Source organism: Trichoplax adhaerens, genomic scaffold (assembly GCF_000150275.1).
Source record: "Trichoplax adhaerens TRIADscaffold_3 genomic scaffold, whole genome shotgun sequence".
Classification (NCBI taxonomy): domain Eukaryota; kingdom Metazoa; phylum Placozoa; class Uniplacotomia; order Trichoplacea; family Trichoplacidae; genus Trichoplax; species Trichoplax adhaerens.
In genome coordinates, this window is record NW_002060945.1 from 3,123,063 (window position 1) to 3,141,150 (window position 18,088).

At 34.4% G+C, this 18,088-nt stretch overlaps 2 protein-coding genes across 2 annotated transcripts; one reads left to right on the forward strand and one right to left on the reverse strand.

The window, feature by feature from the left end:
* Positions 1 to 9,799: 9,799 nt before the first annotated feature.
* TRIADDRAFT_54339 (uncharacterized protein) lies at positions 9,800 to 13,312 on the forward strand (the record flags this gene model as incomplete). The annotated part of the gene is made up of 15 exons (XM_002110358.1): positions 9,800 to 10,253; positions 10,430 to 10,514; positions 10,627 to 10,677; positions 10,789 to 10,879; positions 10,964 to 11,107; positions 11,213 to 11,318; positions 11,418 to 11,488; positions 11,565 to 11,596; positions 11,710 to 11,772; positions 12,012 to 12,106; positions 12,195 to 12,245; positions 12,316 to 12,427; positions 12,540 to 12,787; positions 13,091 to 13,140; positions 13,223 to 13,312. 15 exons carry the CDS (start codon positions 9,800 to 9,802, stop codon positions 13,310 to 13,312), a joined length of 1,743 nt encoding a protein of 580 aa, XP_002110394.1.
* A 2,399-nt stretch (positions 13,313 to 15,711) lies between these two features.
* TRIADDRAFT_54340 (uncharacterized protein) lies at positions 15,712 to 17,468 on the reverse strand (the record flags this gene model as incomplete). The annotated part of the gene is made up of 7 exons (XM_002110877.1): positions 15,712 to 15,834; positions 15,988 to 16,094; positions 16,321 to 16,352; positions 16,449 to 16,555; positions 16,621 to 16,694; positions 16,870 to 16,988; positions 17,389 to 17,468. 7 exons carry the CDS (start codon positions 17,466 to 17,468, stop codon positions 15,712 to 15,714), a joined length of 642 nt encoding a protein of 213 aa, XP_002110913.1.
* Between the last annotated feature and the right edge of the window lie 620 nt (positions 17,469 to 18,088).

Genomic DNA, 18,088 nt, shown 5'->3' on the forward strand with positions numbered 1-18,088 from the left:
TTACCCTATCGTGCAATAAACTGCTTGTTTATAAAATAGATGTCAATAAGTAATGTTTAAATGCTGTGATGAAATCTTTGCATAATAACAGATGGCAAAGAAGAGAGAAAGCTAATATCTGCCGTTAAAATCTGCTTTGATTTTTAGCAAATGCAAAATTATTAAAGTCCGAAATTAGAAAATATTGAGAGCAATGAGTAGACTTTGATAGTAAATTATCGGGGATACTTAAAGAGGAGGTATTGGCATGATCTCATCCTACCTGCCTGCCTGTTTAGAAATTTGGAAGCATCTTGACAGAAAATGGATGAATGGTTAGATGGATATCATTAACAAGATCAACTCATTGATATCGAATCTATGATTATTTATAATATATTTATGCTGATAGTATAATATGAATGAATATTGATATCAAGTACGATAACTCTTTTCTTAAAAATGCTGAAAGTTGTTGGCCCAAATTCGTTCTTATATAATTTTGTAATAATTCAAAATAACTATGTTATAATGTTGCGTTATGATAATAAATTGGAGAATCTTAACTTATTGATACCACTATTGAAGTGATGATAGTTCGAATATCGAAAAGAAGAGCGTAAATTAGTGTTGGTAAAGGAGTAACTATCAGAATTGATTTTCTCACTACTTGATATTCTGCAGTAGCTAGAGAGCTACGTCTGCAATCTGTTTTCAATATTTGCTTCAATACATAGAGGACAATTGAACATCCTTTTACAGAATTAATTATAAGTATACTGTATACTCGTATGCATTATCTTCCTCAATTTTTACTTTTACTCTATTATTACCGTCGCTTTTGCCCTATACTATGACTATTGCATATACATTGTATACAGAATTTGTTCTTCATTTTACATATTATAGTTATACGTACATGCATTATGTTTCAAAATTCTTACTTTTACATCATTAAGGTACTACAGCAGATGTCCTATACTATGACTATCGCATATTGCGTACGGCATTCATTTTTCATGATTTACCTTCACTACATTCCTTTGCACCCTATATTAGGACTATTGCGTACTTGTTTTCATGACTTATGAGATCGTAATTTACTTTCACTACATTATTTTGCGCTGTATATTAGGATTATTGCTTACTTGTTGTATACGGTAGTTGTTTTCATGACTTATGTGATCATAATTTACTTTCACTACATTACTTTGCGCCCTACAGTATATTAGGACTATTGCTTACTTGTTGTATAAGGTAGTTATTTTATGACTTATGTGATCATAATTTACTTTCACTACATTGCTTTGCACCCTATGTTAAAACTATTGCATACTTGTTGTATATGGTAGTTGTTTTCATGACTTACGTGATCATAATTTACTTTTACGACATTATTTTGTATCCTATCTTAGGACTATTGCGTACTGCTTATACGCAACATTCATTTTTATAGTTTACGTGGCCATAATTTACTTTCACTACTTTACTTTAGGTATATTATGACTACTGTCGCTTATGATATTCGTTTTCATGATTTATAGGGTTGCAGGTTACTTTTACTCGATTACCTTCTGTCCTCTATTATGATTATTGCATACTTGCTGTATACGCATACGCTATCAGTTTTCATGATTTAGAGGGTCTTCATCGCCTACCATGCCAAATTTATTCTATAATACAGGTTCTACTCGTATTCATAATCGCAATCATCCTGTCTTTCGGCAGGAATAGTCTATATTATTAATCGAAGGCGGTTATGAAGAAGGAATGCCGATTATAGATTTTGTAGTTACAACTTGATCAAAGACTTTTGCATGCGGGATAAGGCAGTCTAATTTAATGGATAAAAAGGAAGACCGAGCTATATAATATATAACTGGATCAAGGTCGAAAGCAGATGAAGGAGTATACTATAGTTGATTGGAGTATGAGATTACTTTCGTAAGAATTTATTGCACTACACAAATAGATTGAACTGAAGAATAGTATTATAAAATTCGTGATGAGCTCTTACGAGAAAGAATCTCGCCCGGGCGATGCAGACGTCATCGAGTAAAGTCGAAAGATCACAAGATCGCAAGATCATAACGAAAAGCTCTTAAAAAAAATTAGCAGAGCGCAAATCTATTTTCATCGTAAATACTAATTATACAGGCTAATCGCAATTTTTGGAATACTATTTTTCAGTTCACTCTATTACACAGTTATCAAGATAACTTCTTTTTCCTTTACTATCAGCCAGTACAGTGCAGTATGAGGTTTGCTTCTATTCGAATTTGTACTGCTGTACAGGATCTTAAGGGTAAAGTTATCTTTCCTTAACTTCGACAACTACAGTATAAGGTTTGCTTCGAATTTATTGTCCTACACAATTATCAGGTAAAGCTATCTTTCCTTTAGCCTCGATAACTACAGCATGAGGTTGCATCTATACGAATTTAACATCGTATGTTGTTGACTTTTGACTGTAATTGCTGTCGCAAAGCATCAGGTGTCCAATGCCTATTAATAGTATTTCACATCACTCTATCGGCAATCAAAGTTGCTAAGAGAAAGCATGTCATAGTAAATCATGTTATTACAGGATTAGGTGCCCATTCATTGAGTGTCATTCCATCCTCTAGGCAACTTGATGAAAGAAACAGATGCTATAGTCGAGAACAATGTTCTACCGTACCTAATTCACGAGAGATTTGGATCGATACTATTGACTGTACTCTATGATTCAGATCAATCAAGTTCGATCTCTATGCGGCATTTTTGATGAAAGCTGCTGCCAGAAGTTACCGTCGTTGATTCTATCTATCAATTCTCCATTCATGCATGCTAGTTCAGCCCTCAAGCAAAGTTATGGAAAGAAATGGATGCCATAGTCGATAATAGTGTTGTACCGCATCGAATTCACAAGAGATTTGGATGGATGCTATCGACTGTATTCTATTCTTGAGGTCAAGTTTGATCTTTACTGGCTATTTTTGATGAAAGCAGCTATACTGTACTATGGACTGTATTCTATTCTCGAGGTCAAGTTTGATCTTTACTGGCTATTTTTGATGAAAGTAGCTATACTATCGACTGTATTCTATTCTCGAGGTCAAGTTTGATCTTTACAGGCTATTTTTGATGAAAGCAGCTAAACTATCGACTGTATTCTATTCTCGAGGTCAAGCTTGATCTTTACTGGCTATGATTGATGAAAGCAGCTATACTATCGACTGTATTCTATTCTCGAGGTCAAGTTTGATCTTTACTGGCTATTTTTGATGAAAGCAGCTATACTATGGACTGTATTCTATTATATTCTCGAGGTCAAGCTTGATCTTTACTGGCCATCTTTGATGAAAGCAGCTGTGAGAATAGAACGTGGTTGATTGCATCGATCAATCCATTACCATTCAACTTGATAGCTTAACCGCTCAAGTCAAGTTGTGGCTAGAAATGGATGCCGCCGCGGTAAACAATCACTTCTTGTGGCCTAGTGGATCAAGATGTGGATCGATATAAATTCCATAGGATTGGAAAGGAAAGAAGAGTAGGATCCATCTTGACCCATGGAAATGCCCTAGCAACGGATTCTCCAGGGACTGGAGGTGAGCTGATAGAAGAGATGAATTGCTTGAGGTGACGTCTTGTTGTACACTCGTAACGCACAGCCACTTCAACTTTAGTCAAGACAAAGGTTTTCTTTTCTCGAGTCCATGATGTCCCTTTTGGGCCACCGTACGCATAGGAGCTTTAGGTTGATTTTCTACAGTAGTGTACATCATTGTCGGCATTTTGTACAGACATGTTGTCCATGTATTCTTTTACAATTTTCCTCCTATTTTCGATTCAGTCCTACAAGATGTACGTATTGGTACTGACTGTGTAGTATACAGTACTGCAGAGAAGATTGAGCAAAGACGTCTGTACAGTGTACAGTACACTGTACTGTACTATACGTTAGTCCAGTGTACTGTACAAGGTTACAGTAGAATGTACAGTACAGTAGCGTCCAGTACTGTACGGTACAAGGATTGAAGTGACTGTGCAAAAATTGTCTGTCACCGTTTTGCATTGGCAGTCCGTACGTCCGTATTGAAGTGATTTTGATACAGTAAATAAACGAATGATGTCCAATCCAACGTCTTGAAATAAGTTGCGTCCTTTGCGATACAGTCTATACAGTCCAGTCTATCCAAAAATGGGCTGAAACGGCTGTACACTGTCCAGGACTGTACCGTGTGTAGTCTCCATTTGACCATTGGTTTCATGTTGGTTGATTTTCCAACTGGCAGCGGCCGATATGTTTAGACAAGTTTATTGAAGGGGCTGTGACCCGGTTGTCCTTGCTGGCCTAAATTGTAGAGTACAGTAGTCGAGTACTGTACACTGTACACACTCTCCGCCTTTTACAGTACAGTACGTACTGCATCTTGTGTTACAGTACTTTATACTGACCATTGGTTTCATGTTGGTTGATTTTCCAACTGGCAGCGGCCGATATGTTTAGACAAGTTTATTGAAGGGGCTGTGACCCGGGTGTCCTTGCTGGCCTAAATTGTACTTGTAGAGTACTGTACAGTGTACTGTAGAGTACAGTCGCCTACTGTACAGTACTGCACACTGTACTGTACTGTACAGTACTCCATCTTTGGCAGTACAGTACTTTGTACAGTACTGTCCAATGGGCCTACAGTGTACAGTACTCTCGCCTACAGTAGTCGAGTGCTGTACTGTACAGTACACTGTGCGCACACTGCCTTTCGTAGTACAGTACATGATACTGTACAGTACAGTGACTTACAGTACATACTCCATCTTTGGCAGTACTTTGTACTGTCCCCGGAGTCTACAGTGTACAGTACTCTCGCCTACAGTAGTCGAGTACTGTACACTGTACACACTCTCCGCCTTTTACAGTACGTACTGCATCTTGTGTTACAGTACTTTATACTGTACCTGCAGTCTACAGTCCGCAACGGCAGGCTGGCAGGCATACTGTACAGTAGGTTGAAGGCGAGCCGTGCCAACACAGTGACTGGACTGTAGAGACGGAGGCGAAAGGAGCTCCAGGCAAAGTGGATGTGGTGCGCGTTAAGTTGGATAACAACGCGCAATTTTCCCCTCCAATTCCTCGTCTTGTCTTGTATCTCTAGCGTAGTCTGCCCATTTGCTCATTCAATCCAATTGATTCTCTCAAGGCGGTAATATGGCGATCATCGTGTAGCGCATTTTGATAGCAATATGGCGGTCGATGGTACCGAAAGTGATGAAGAATGTCGGGTAAGTTGCAAGTTGTCCATGGAGTCATTGGGTCATGGCCAATGGCTTGTCTAGTGTCTTGCTTCTCATTTGTTGTCTCATTCTTGGCAAGATTGCCAATGTTGTCATCATCATTTCCTGGTCATAGACAGCAGATTGGAATGGCTTTAAAAGAGAGTAGGGGGGGATAATGCCAATTAGGGCAATAGAGTCGAGTCGATACGATGGAGAAATGCACTTTCTTCATGCCTTGTCTTTCAACTGTAATGCATGCTGTAGTCGATCCAACGCCAGCACTCTCTCCACTCCATGTTGATCATGGACCGCTGTCAACAGTGGAAAGGACAAGGGATAAAAATCACTTTCGATCTATCCTTCATACTGATCATCCAATACAGTCGATCGATCAGATCGATATCCTACCCATGCCAGTTCTCCAACTTGAGCTACAAAGGACAGACTATCTTTAACGCAAGTAGAATAACCTATCCCATATCGTTACACAACGTCAATACTGCCAATGATAGTCCACATAACCAAGGACCTCTTGATTGAACGCCAAAGTGGATAACCTAAACGACAAGCAATCCAAACAAATAGTTTACCTACTGGATAAGGTAGTGGCAATCCAAAGGATGGATTGGCCTCTACTTGTCCAACCACATTATCCAATCTCTTCTTGTTGCATGACAATTTCATACTACATGAACCATCGTCATCCTATCCACTCCATCATAAGGGATCCAATCAACGACTGCATTAGACTCCTCATGATGACTTATTTCACTATAAAAAATCATCCATCACCTTATTTCACCATGACATAAAAGTTACAATGTAGCAATAGAGACAAGAAGAAGAATTTTCCAGTTGTTTCATTCCAACTTGTCAATCACGACGTTGCTTTTACACAAACATAGTACAATCATGAACAGCATGAAGGAGAGAGAGCGTTCAATTACTTGTTGCCTAGAAAGACGGTCAACTTTGTCTACAATTTTAGAGTCTTACTTTACTAAAAATGAGTGCAAAGATTGCGTCGTAGACATAGGAGTAAAGAACAACATGAATCCCTTGCTGATTCTTTCTCTCCCTTGAACCTGTTGGACTTGAAAACTTGACGTGATACAGACAACCAGGGGCCACTTTGCGATCGTCGCTACAACTTGTACTGTACTAAACTACCAAAGCAGGACTCCTATGGTGATGCATATTATTTTAATTTCCACCCAATCTTCAATTAGAGGACAACATACGGATTCAAACCAATTCAAAAGAATCATTTACTTACACTCTCGATCCTTTGACAACTCGCCACTAGTGAAACAATCATGCTTACTTGACGAACAGTAAGGAATAGTAGAATAAAAATCCCTCCACTCAGGAAATCACTGTTTCTTGCTGGATTCCTGTTGTTATCACGCTACTATACAACAGTCTGAAAGAAGTGTATTTCGGTCCAAATTCCCACAAGTAGTCAACAGTAGCGAATAGAAATTCAAGATGGACTTGTTTAGTTGATCTCTTTTTTAAGATGGAAGGAGAGACTTTTTAGCCGGAGGGAATAACAATGTATATATACTTTTCTCCCATGATTGCAGTCAAAAGTCTGCCTACGTCGATAAAGTAGGACAAGCGTTGAATTAAACTATCGTCAAAATGGGGAAATAGAAATTGAATGGCCACAATCAATCATCCATCAATTTCTTATCAACAACAATTCCCTACAGATGGAAGATTGCTTAGCCAGATATTTTCAAGTCTGATTTTAACGCCGATACCGCATATTGAAATGGCTTCGGCCAAGGCGGAACATCGAAAACAATCGGACTTTTTTTTTTTTTTTTTTTCATACTATCCTGTTTATTATACGGAAAGCATTCAATTTCCCCAACTTTGGACTTGTATATACACGTTTCGTAATTTATCCCATCCAATTATTGTTGCTAATCCAGTATATACTCGTAGTCGATTATTAAAATTACAATTTTGATCCCATTGCCTATCAATAAAGTGATCACTTTACAGTGATTCCGGTATACCATAGTGCAATGGCTATCACGAGAAGGGAAAATATTACAACGCCTCAATCCCTTTCCTAATACAAATCAACCTACAACGAATAGGACGCCGATTCCAATCCATCAAATAGTATACATTAAAATGAATTATTTGTTTGTAATAGAGTAGATCGGGAGATAAACCAATCCATACAGTGATAGTTGTACTATCGAGGTTGGCTATCATCATTGTCGTTAACGTCAAACAGTAGTAGTCGATTTCTTGACAGCAATTTGTAAATGCAGTCCATTGGATTCCAACCACAGCAATAACAGCCACTACACTTAGTAGATATTGAAAAAGAAAGGACGATGGAGTGCAATCGATCATCCGCTCAATAAGTACACCATGGTATCTATCAAAATAAACCTGGGACAAATTTCTCCGATCATTCCTTGTATATACTGTAGGTAGTAAAGTAGACTACATGGTGTTCTCCATGAAATTACCTTGGGAAATGAGAGTTCTAGTCCATACTCCTTGCTGTCCAATCCTAAAACACACTTTTTATCACTTGTATCCTTTCTGATCGCTATCAATCATTCTTATCTCCTATCTCGCTATCTTTACTTCATTTTGATCCGTAATCCATCCGATTGTGTTAAACCTTGCAGCCTTGAATCTGGTATTCATCTCCTGACGAAAGTTGATTGCACGAAAAGTGTTGTATATCATCACCATTAAACAAGTTTGTTATTGAATGATATGACTAGAAACAATCAACAGCATGACTAACAATATGGCAAGCGATGGATGGCATCAATTGTACAAATACTGCCATTTGAAGTAGTGTCGTTTTATTGCAATTTTAAACTGATTAACATTATGGCTAATAGCAACATTGCTAGCTGATCATCGTCTCATTTGAAGAAATACTGCAATCTTGCATCGTATAGTTTTACCGCAGTTCACATTGATCAACAACCTAGCTAGTCGAAGATGGCATCACTTAAACGAATGCTGCGATCTTGCGTGGTATAGTTTAATCGCAGTTTAGACTAATCAACATTGCTGGCCGATCATTGTATCATTTGAAGAAATACTGCGATCTTGCATCATGTAGTTTTATCGCAATGGACATTTAATCAACAACCTAGCTAGTCGAAGATGGCATCACTTAAACGAATGCTGCGATCTTGCGTGGTATAGTTTAATCGCAGTTTAGACTAATCAACATTGCTGGCCGATCATTATATCCTTTGAAGAAATACTGCGATCTTGCATCGTATAGTTTTACCGCAATTCACATTGATCAACAACCAATGCTACGATCTTGCGTAGTATAATTTGATCGTAGTAACGACTGATCAACATCATAGCTCACAACATAGCTAGCCGATAAGAGCAACGTTGAATAAATGAAATACTACAATCTTGGGTAGTGGAGTATTATCGCAATAAATCCTGTAAACTAATCAATATCATAGTTAACCCTATGATGGCATAGTGTAGAGAAATACTACACTACCTTCTTATAGCTAGCCGATGGTGATTGCATCAATCTGAAGAAATGCGTCATGATACGTTCTTGTGTAGTGTAGTTTTATCGCAATGAATCCTGTAAGCTAATCAACACCATAGCTAGACGATGGTGATAGCATCAATCTGAAGAGAAGTTGATCATTAAACTAATCAACAACATTGCTAACGTAGCCAGCCGATGATAAACATAATTGGATAAAATACTACGATATTCAATTACATTGGGTTAAAAACGATAGCATGACCTGCAACTAGGGATAGTATAGCAAGGAATGCTAATTAAGCTTCATTTGATGTCGTGATTAGTAATGAGTTAGAAATAAGCTACAAACCTTTTTATATTCCATTGGAATGAACACTTTTAGCCTGAACCCTTCGTTTTACAGTCAACCAGCTGGCCATTTAAACAATAATGTGCTGAAAATCGTTGTATAATACTACTGTAATTATACTTAATTTGCTTTATTGGCATGATGGGATCAAAAGTTGATCTACGCAAGATATTGTGCCACAGTTGTTAAAATTAAACAATCTTAGCAGTAATGATACAGACGTGCAATAGTCTGAATACTTTTTCCTATCATAACATCAACTATCTATGACCTCTGTTTATACTATCTAGTTTCGTTAAACTAGTGATAGACAAGTATGAAAAGAAATTAGAAGAAAGATCATTCCATTAATTCAGGCGTCTTAGAGTTATCGCTTTGTGACTTCGAATACATTGAGCGATATTGTATTCTATTTTACGTCGATAGTTGTACAATCAGTCTCGAAGATTACTTGTAATATCCAAAAACGATTTTCGTATCTCGTTGAATCTGTAATATGGTCCTTGTTATTTATACCTGTGCAAAGTATAGAATCTAGTCTTTATCATAATATGCCTCATTTAATTGTGCCTTTTATTATGATATCCTTACCATTAAACATAAAATTTTACTTGTAAATGTTAGACAAATACAACTTTTCTAATGTTTTCGCCTGTTTTTCTTTCCTTCTGCTTTGGCCTAATTCATATACCTAGAGAATGCTGAATAACTTTCGCGTTCCTGAATTGCAACAATTGCTAACATCCTTCAACAGTAGAAAAACTGGAAGAAAACCTATGTTAATATCGAGAGCGCTAGAATTACTGGAAACTTGTGATAGCCGTAATGTAAAAATTAAAATCAGAGAAATATATAATTTACGAAATCACTATCATCATCAAGCATCTAACCACGTTGTCATACATAACCATAATCACGTTGTGCCTTCCTACTCCAATCAAAGCAATAATAACAATACTAATTTTCATGTTGTAAATAATAATTCGAGAAATCAAATTGGCTGGTATATTGGCGATCTCAATAATAGCACAAGTAAAGGCCATCGCGAATTCCATTTTGCACTGAATACGGCCAGTAAACTTGATTTTAAATCATTAAAGATCACCCCTTTTCATGAGCCATTGGAATCTATTTCTAATACATTCCTATTAGGTAAATAATTCAATAATATTAGTCTTGATAACTAATGAAAATATTGAGTCCAGACCATTTTTATTTCATTTTACTTGACCTATTGATGTATTATTGCATGCCATACTTTTAATTGAATTATACTGTAATGATCGCTCAACTGATGTACGTATAACAACTCCATCAACGAAATTTAGATATTAAATATAAAGGACGGTATTACGAAAAAGAAATTACTTTTACCTTGTCATCATCCCAAATTGAAATGCTAAATAAAACTAGGTATTTATACTATTTTAAAAGGAAAAATTCATTTTCTACAGTCTCTACGTTACTTAATACACGTATGGTATTCTACTAAAAAATAATGACTTATTTAAATTTGGCACTGTAGACATCACATAAATAAGCCTGAAAATGAAAGCCTTCATCATTTATTTCTCCGGTAAAAGACTAATTCATATTTTCAATTGTAACAGTAAATGACTAAAATCATTTATCCAATACCTAATCTAAATTATTAATTACCTCCAATTTTTTCATATTAATCGATCAGATTGGGGACAGTCGATTCAAATGGCCTCTTTGCAGATTACTATCCCCATGCATTATGTGTTAAAGCTAACGGATCTTCTTGTCCAATACCGGTATTATAATGTCATACTTACCAAATATTAATCAATCAGCCATTAATTTCTAATTCAACTTTTGTAATCAATTTTAAATAAAAGAATATAGCCCCTTCAGCATCTAACAATTCCAAATCTGGTACAGCAAAAAAATCCAAAAAGCCGATTGATATAACACAATATATTAATATCACTCCAAATTATACTAACCGAGTAAAAGTTTCCTGCACTCCACTGACTGTTGAAGTTAGTATAAATTCTTTTATGTCCTCTACCGTATTATTTTATAGTGTACTCACACTGTCCATGAAATTATTGTAATATTGATTTTCTGCATTTTGACCAAATTAGAAATATTACGGTAGCATTATATTGGTGCGACAATCGACGCCAGGATTACTTTTGCAAAAAATTCTCGACAAAGATGATGCAAGTCAAGAGCAGACAATATCCTTAGGTTAGTTAACATGCACATTGTTATTGTTAAACTTGTACCTTCAGCCCTGTAAAAATAGCAATTGATGTATACTTGCTATATTTCTTTTGTTCATTATAGTTAAAGAGAAATTGAAGCAAAATTCCGATGTTATTGTTACTACCAAATTAAACATGTCTCTTCAGTGTCCGGTAAGAAAACTTTGTTTTTTAAACATATATCTTGTTAAAAATATTCCGTTTAATAAGTCACTTGCTATATTTATAGTTAATGAAAAATCTAATGACCTACCCTTGCCGGTAAGTAGTCATATGTCGGCCAATTGATATTTCTAGCTTATCAACCATCAATCGCTATATTCTAAAATTGTAATATATCAGTTAATAAATGCTGTTTTGTATCCCTGCTTAAGATCTTCTTCATGCAAGCATTTACAATGCTTTGATGCAATGTCATTTTTAAGAATGAATGAGAGGTAATTAGCATTTCAAAAATTTCAATTATTTACACGGTAGATCATCATTTAGCGACAATTTACTTCAATATCTACTAATATTCAAAACTAGAAAATCAACCTGGACTTGCCCAATTTGTGAAAAAAGAATTGATTTTGATTCACTGTATATAGATGAGTATGTTGATTTATGGATGATGCAGTTTATAGACAAACTATTATAATTGCTATATTTAGTAAGACGCCATTTTTCTATGTAGTTATTGTCGTAAAATTATTGAATCGATTCCCGCTAACGTACTCGAGATATCATTCAATGAGGATGGTTCTTGGACTGCTGAAAATGAAGACGAAAGTAAATAATGACAGCTAAAAAATTTTTTCCCTTCTCGTGTTTTAACGTTTACAATAAAGTCTTACTAACTATATTTTTCATCTCCAAGAATCATCGAATGTGATTAAGGATACAGTTGAAATTGCACATGTAGTTAAAGGTACTGTCTAGCACCCAAATGAGATATTATTAATACAAATATTATTAACATCGACCGTCATGATTTGTAGACAAGCCCAAAGAACATAATAAATCGGTTGAGGTCATCGACCTGACCGCTGGTAGTGACAGTGAAGATGATAATTATGTTCCATTTGATGATTTATTTACTGACTTTCAAGGGTAAGTTTTTGGAAATAAATACCATACATTTATCTATCATTTGTCTCCGTCACCTTTGACACAAAATATCATCCCTCTTGTCTAAATTTTAACGTTTTCGCTTTAATTACAGTGATACACCAGAACCTAAAAGATTGAAGTCCGATAGTCAACCGGAAAAAAGGGAAAGGCAGGAAATTCCAAATCATTCTGCTGCTATTACAACCGTTTTCCCTGATTATCATTTATACGCTGTACCTGGTCATAGCCAGAGAAGTAATAATTACTTGCCTAATGCTATGCCAAATAATTTACTTCCACATTTACCTATAACATCGTCTTTGGCACCTGAAATGAATAATTATGTATGCGGAACTTATGGTACGATAAATTGTCTTTAGTATAGGATGCAGCATAAATTCGTCGTGTTTTTGATGTAATGTTACAATTCTATTGTAGATTAAGAAGGGAATCTAATTAATTAACACTAGACTCATTTTATTGATAAAAGGATATGCTATGTTATTTTTAATGCAATGCATCCGTATGTATTAGTGTAGTCGATTAAGCCTTGTCTATTAATAGTAATTTATCCATGATGTAACATGAATGGCATCATAATGATAAGATAATTAATAGCTGACATTTGAAGTATAAAAGATCCTATTATTTCAATTTTTTTAGATACAGTAGATTCTGAATTTGCTAATACAATGTATCCTGACGAACAAGAAGTAAGCAAAGCCATCTTATTACCGGAACTATCATAACTGATGTTACTGTTTATTAAGAATCATTTATTTTTGATTTTAATAGTTTATACGCAATTGCCTTGGCAACCTGGCGTCAATAATAACACCTTCATCTAATCCTCCTAGTAGTAATAGACCTTCGAAAGATGTTTAAAATTATTGAAATCAAACCATCAAAAGAGACGCTGTCTTTAAACTATTCAAAATGTCCTACTGTTATATCAACGAACCATTAATACTACTATGGATAAAAATGAAGCTTTGGCAACATTTGCACTTATTTATTAGAATTGATCGTCACACTACAGGTTGCAAAATAACAGAGTTCCTAAAAGTGTTGAAGGAATCGAGAATCGATCAACAAACACATTGGGGTATTATAAATTCTTATTCTTATAAGCTAGCGATTCGTTTATCCCATCTCTTACTGTATGATACTGTAAATATTTGTTTCGATTGTTGTTGTATACTGCAAAAGTTTATAACGACATGATATCTATATATCATGTCCTTTCTGGATTGGTGCGCTGATTACTACTATGATTGTCGGATATCTTTTTTGATTTATAGTAAAGTTCAACTGTATGCAGCATTATTTGTACATCTAATCATGCTTCAGTTATATTTGATTATATTGTAGCCTTTTTCATTCAAATGATGTTGCCAAATAGTACATGTATATTTAGTTATTTAATTTCTACCGTAACTGGATCTAATGATTAAAAAATTTAACTTTTGTAATCAATGTCTAATTTGGTCGTAAACTTAACCCTCATCGGTATAGACTTTACGAAGTACTAATATGACTTAATTCCTCTGAAAGCTTATCACAACACTCTAAAAATAGGATTTGGTTACGAAATTACGCAAGGGTGATTTGTTACCTTGAATTTCAGAATTACACAACAGGCTCATTGTAAAGCCTAAGCTTATTAGGACCCTAGACGCCTAGTTTGCGTTCCTAATATGTACATGATGTATTCGTCGTATGTACAAAGGCAAGAATGTACTTTTTTAGTCACCTTTACATTCAGAATCGGTTAAATAACCCAATTATAGTATGAAAAGTATTACGATGAGGTATAGTGTGTCATCACTTTGATTGATGAATTTAAGTATGGACTACTCTAGATACGTATATCTAGTAATCCATGGTTTGAGTAATGCTTGAATTGAGTAAAAAGTCGGTTACACCTTTTGCTAAATATTTTACATCGTTTGTTAAGCAAAAGAAGAGTCGTATTAAGCGTAACATATACATACTTATAAACGGTATAATAAATGCCTACGGGGAAATATGCGATGAACGTTAAGGAAAATTTATTTAGTGTACCTTATGTATCCGATATAATATTTATATAGGGTAGCAAGACATGGTATTATAACTTCTAACAAAGTTTCTTTCATCTGTTTCCTTGGTGGTATGCTTTACAAGAAATGCAAGCCAAAATTCTACACGTAGAATCTTATCCCTGAGTTTTATGCATTATTTAAATAAGCTTTAATTTTATAATTTATAATTGTCTCTGCAGGAATACGATGGCTTGCAGTTAATTTACTTTTGAAACTAGAAATATACTTTGCTACTAAGTTTTTTCTATTACGATACAACTAGATACATTAAGTAAAGTTTATAAAACTGATCTTGATATAATTTATTAAGATGACTCTTTCCGATACCTTGTCAGTATGTGAGTGGTATAATCTTAAAATTGGCACCGAGAATTTATCGACATAATTTTAAAGTTTCTTTATCAGATCTTACTGCAGAGATTGATAGCATGATTTTAAGTTTTCATTTGTTAAAACTTCCTTGTTGCCTTGCCCACCACTTATACAATTAGTCTATAAACGAATTGGGTGGGAATTATCGTATAGAGAAGAATATGGACGTATACAAGATATCTCTTCAATAATTTTGTATTTTTAAAAACTTTATTTAACAGCAGTAATGAATATATTTCATGATTGTTTCATCATATGAGAACTTATCTTATGAGCATATATTAACAATGATAAAGTCACTGAGAGGAGATATTTATTCCATGTGACAGTATATTGCCAATAACTTTTATACGATTTTATGCAGTAATTGTTATTAGTAACTGCTCACTAACACAGATAATTTTTCAAGGCAAATCTTAAGTATTAAAATAGTGTACAGTATGTATATATAGACGTAATCTGTATGTACAACTGGACTAGGCTATCTTTATCAACTGTTCTAGTACACCTTCTCATATTGAATTTAAAGGTTTTAAGAAAAGCTACTCAGAACCTGTTAAAAATGATCTTTAGAGATTTGCTATAGTAAATTCGTAATTCTTAGAAGTTTAAAAGTTAAAAGTATTGATATAATCATCCGATATCGAGTCGATAAATGGAAATTTATTTTCCCCTTTCTATAGCCATGCCTACGTAAAGATTTGCTATAGTAAATTCGTAACTATTAAAAGCTTATAGTTGAAAAGTATTGATGTAATCATCCAATATCGAGTCGATGAATGAAAATCTATTTTCCCTTCCCAGCTATAGTTACACTACAGCTGTATTTTAAACGATAGAAATGACAGATGAGCTGTTTGGAGGTATGGCAGTTGGATACTCCGTTGCATCTAGCTCATCAGGTAATAACAAATCTTCAGGAATAGGGATATCATTTTCGACTAGTAGCGCCTATATGAGTATCCAGTTAGCCCAAATGAGTGGAAGTAAATCAATGATAAAATATACGGTAAATAGTAAAGAAACTTATACACTTTTACCACCTAAACAGACGAAACTTAAACTATGATGGTTACTTATATCAAGCATTGCAAGAGTATCGACCTGACAATGATGCAATTTCGATGTCAAATTGGCAATAAGTATCCGCTTCTGCTTTAGTTTATGATCGTGTTTTTCTTCCATTTCAGCTTTAACAGATACTACAATACCTATATAAAAGCAAAAGGCATGAATTGATCAACTGCATAAAAGTAAACGTCAAATATATCAGCTAGTTCATCGTTTAATAGTTGGTCTTATAGATCTGTGTTGTTATAAGATAGAATTATGATAGTTTCAAATTGGCCTTATATTGAAGATCATTGTATCTATCATGCCTACTGTTGATAATCCTTGTAATACGCCATAGCCGCAATATCATTAATAAGTTGATACCTTCAAATGCTAAATGGGAATAGTGGACATGACTAGAATAGAAAAATTAAATGAACAGATAAATCAATCGTTGAAATTCTGTTAAAGTGCAAATTAATATTGTTCCAAAATATACTATGATTGCTCACATGTAAAAAACATCTAGAATAAGGGAGATACAAACTATGAGGGCATCGAAAACTTCCAAATAATACAAGAAAAATACAAGCCTAAAGGCGTAAATCTTCAATACAAACTGGAAGAGAAAATGAGAAAACTTAAAAAAAGTACTCCAATTTCAGTCATAGTTCAAATTCTTACTTCAATAACAAAGATGCCCAATATGGATATGCTAATAAAATGAAATCCAAGTACCACTGGACTATCATGATGGGCTAATCAAAGTAAATTATCAAATATTAATATCTTTTAAGCGATTCCCTTGATAATATAACGCAGAGATACAGGATTTATGTAAAACAAATTATGCGATGATTATCAGAAAATGGCATTGATTAGGATAGTAGTAGAGTTTTGCCTGCAATTTCCGTTCTATAGTCGCGTACTTACTTTCAATAACTTGTAAATCGATTAATAATTCGGCTATAACGATTAGGAGGTCAATGACTACTAAAATAATAATTGTAGTATGGAACTTATGACTAAAAACAATTCGCTGCAATCGCTCCCTTTAGTAGAACAGAATCAAGGACACAATTAATATCAAGTGTATATTGCCAACGTTGAGACTCCTTGCCAGAGCAATAGCATTCTATTGATTTATAAAAGAGCTACTGTTTTGTACTAGTTAAATCAGATTTTAACAGTATTATTTTATTTGATCAATTATCAAAAGATATCCAGTAAAATAAGCTATGAGTCGTATATCTGACTTGAAATCCTCTACTTTTAATTAAAACAAAACGTAATTTCCAATAAGGGGTAGAAAATCATTTTGCTTTTAAGATCATAGCATCAGAGTTGGCATATAATTGTATCTAACATTGAAACAAACTATTCCTAATTATAGCAGTTTCAAAGTATAATTTATTTTTTATAGTGAAATAACTTATTTTTAGATCTTTATACCTGGTAGACAGGTCTTCTATCGGTCCTGTTGGTACGACTGTAGATAGCCCATCAACGATATCTGTCTGGGAGTTACTCATATTGAAATCCTAGAATGGTTTGACAATAATTTAATTTTCTATAGTGGGTTTCGTTTAGCAAAATAACAGTAGAGTTGAAGACTTTAAATCCAATCACTGTTATGTTTTATTTCTTGAAATGACTAGAAATATCATTGAATAATAAGCTCTATTCCATTAACTTGCTGGTAATAGCTTACAGTACTAAGCAAAACTAATACCGATCGATTTAGACCATCAAAATGCTATTTGACTAAAGGTAAAGATTTACTCCTTCTGAATTAAAGACTGAGTAGCTAAGATATCAGTCATAGCTTGATGCAAGTTATAATGTCCTAAAAATAATTCGATACAAACAATTAATTCGGGGTATCGGATAGCGTATCTTCTAACGCTAATATATAATGCAAATAGAAGCCGTATATCTTGACCGTAGATCACTTTGATATAGATTAATAACTAAGAGTAAAATAAATACCGATAGTTTAATGCTGCAAACCGTTGTGATGATTACGAATTGAAGGTAACAAAAATTTCTCCCTTTTTTTATAATGATAATCTGAACAAGCAAAGAATCAGTTTTGGCTATGAAAAGCTATTTTATATGACGACTAGTAAAAACATATAGTATAAATAATTGC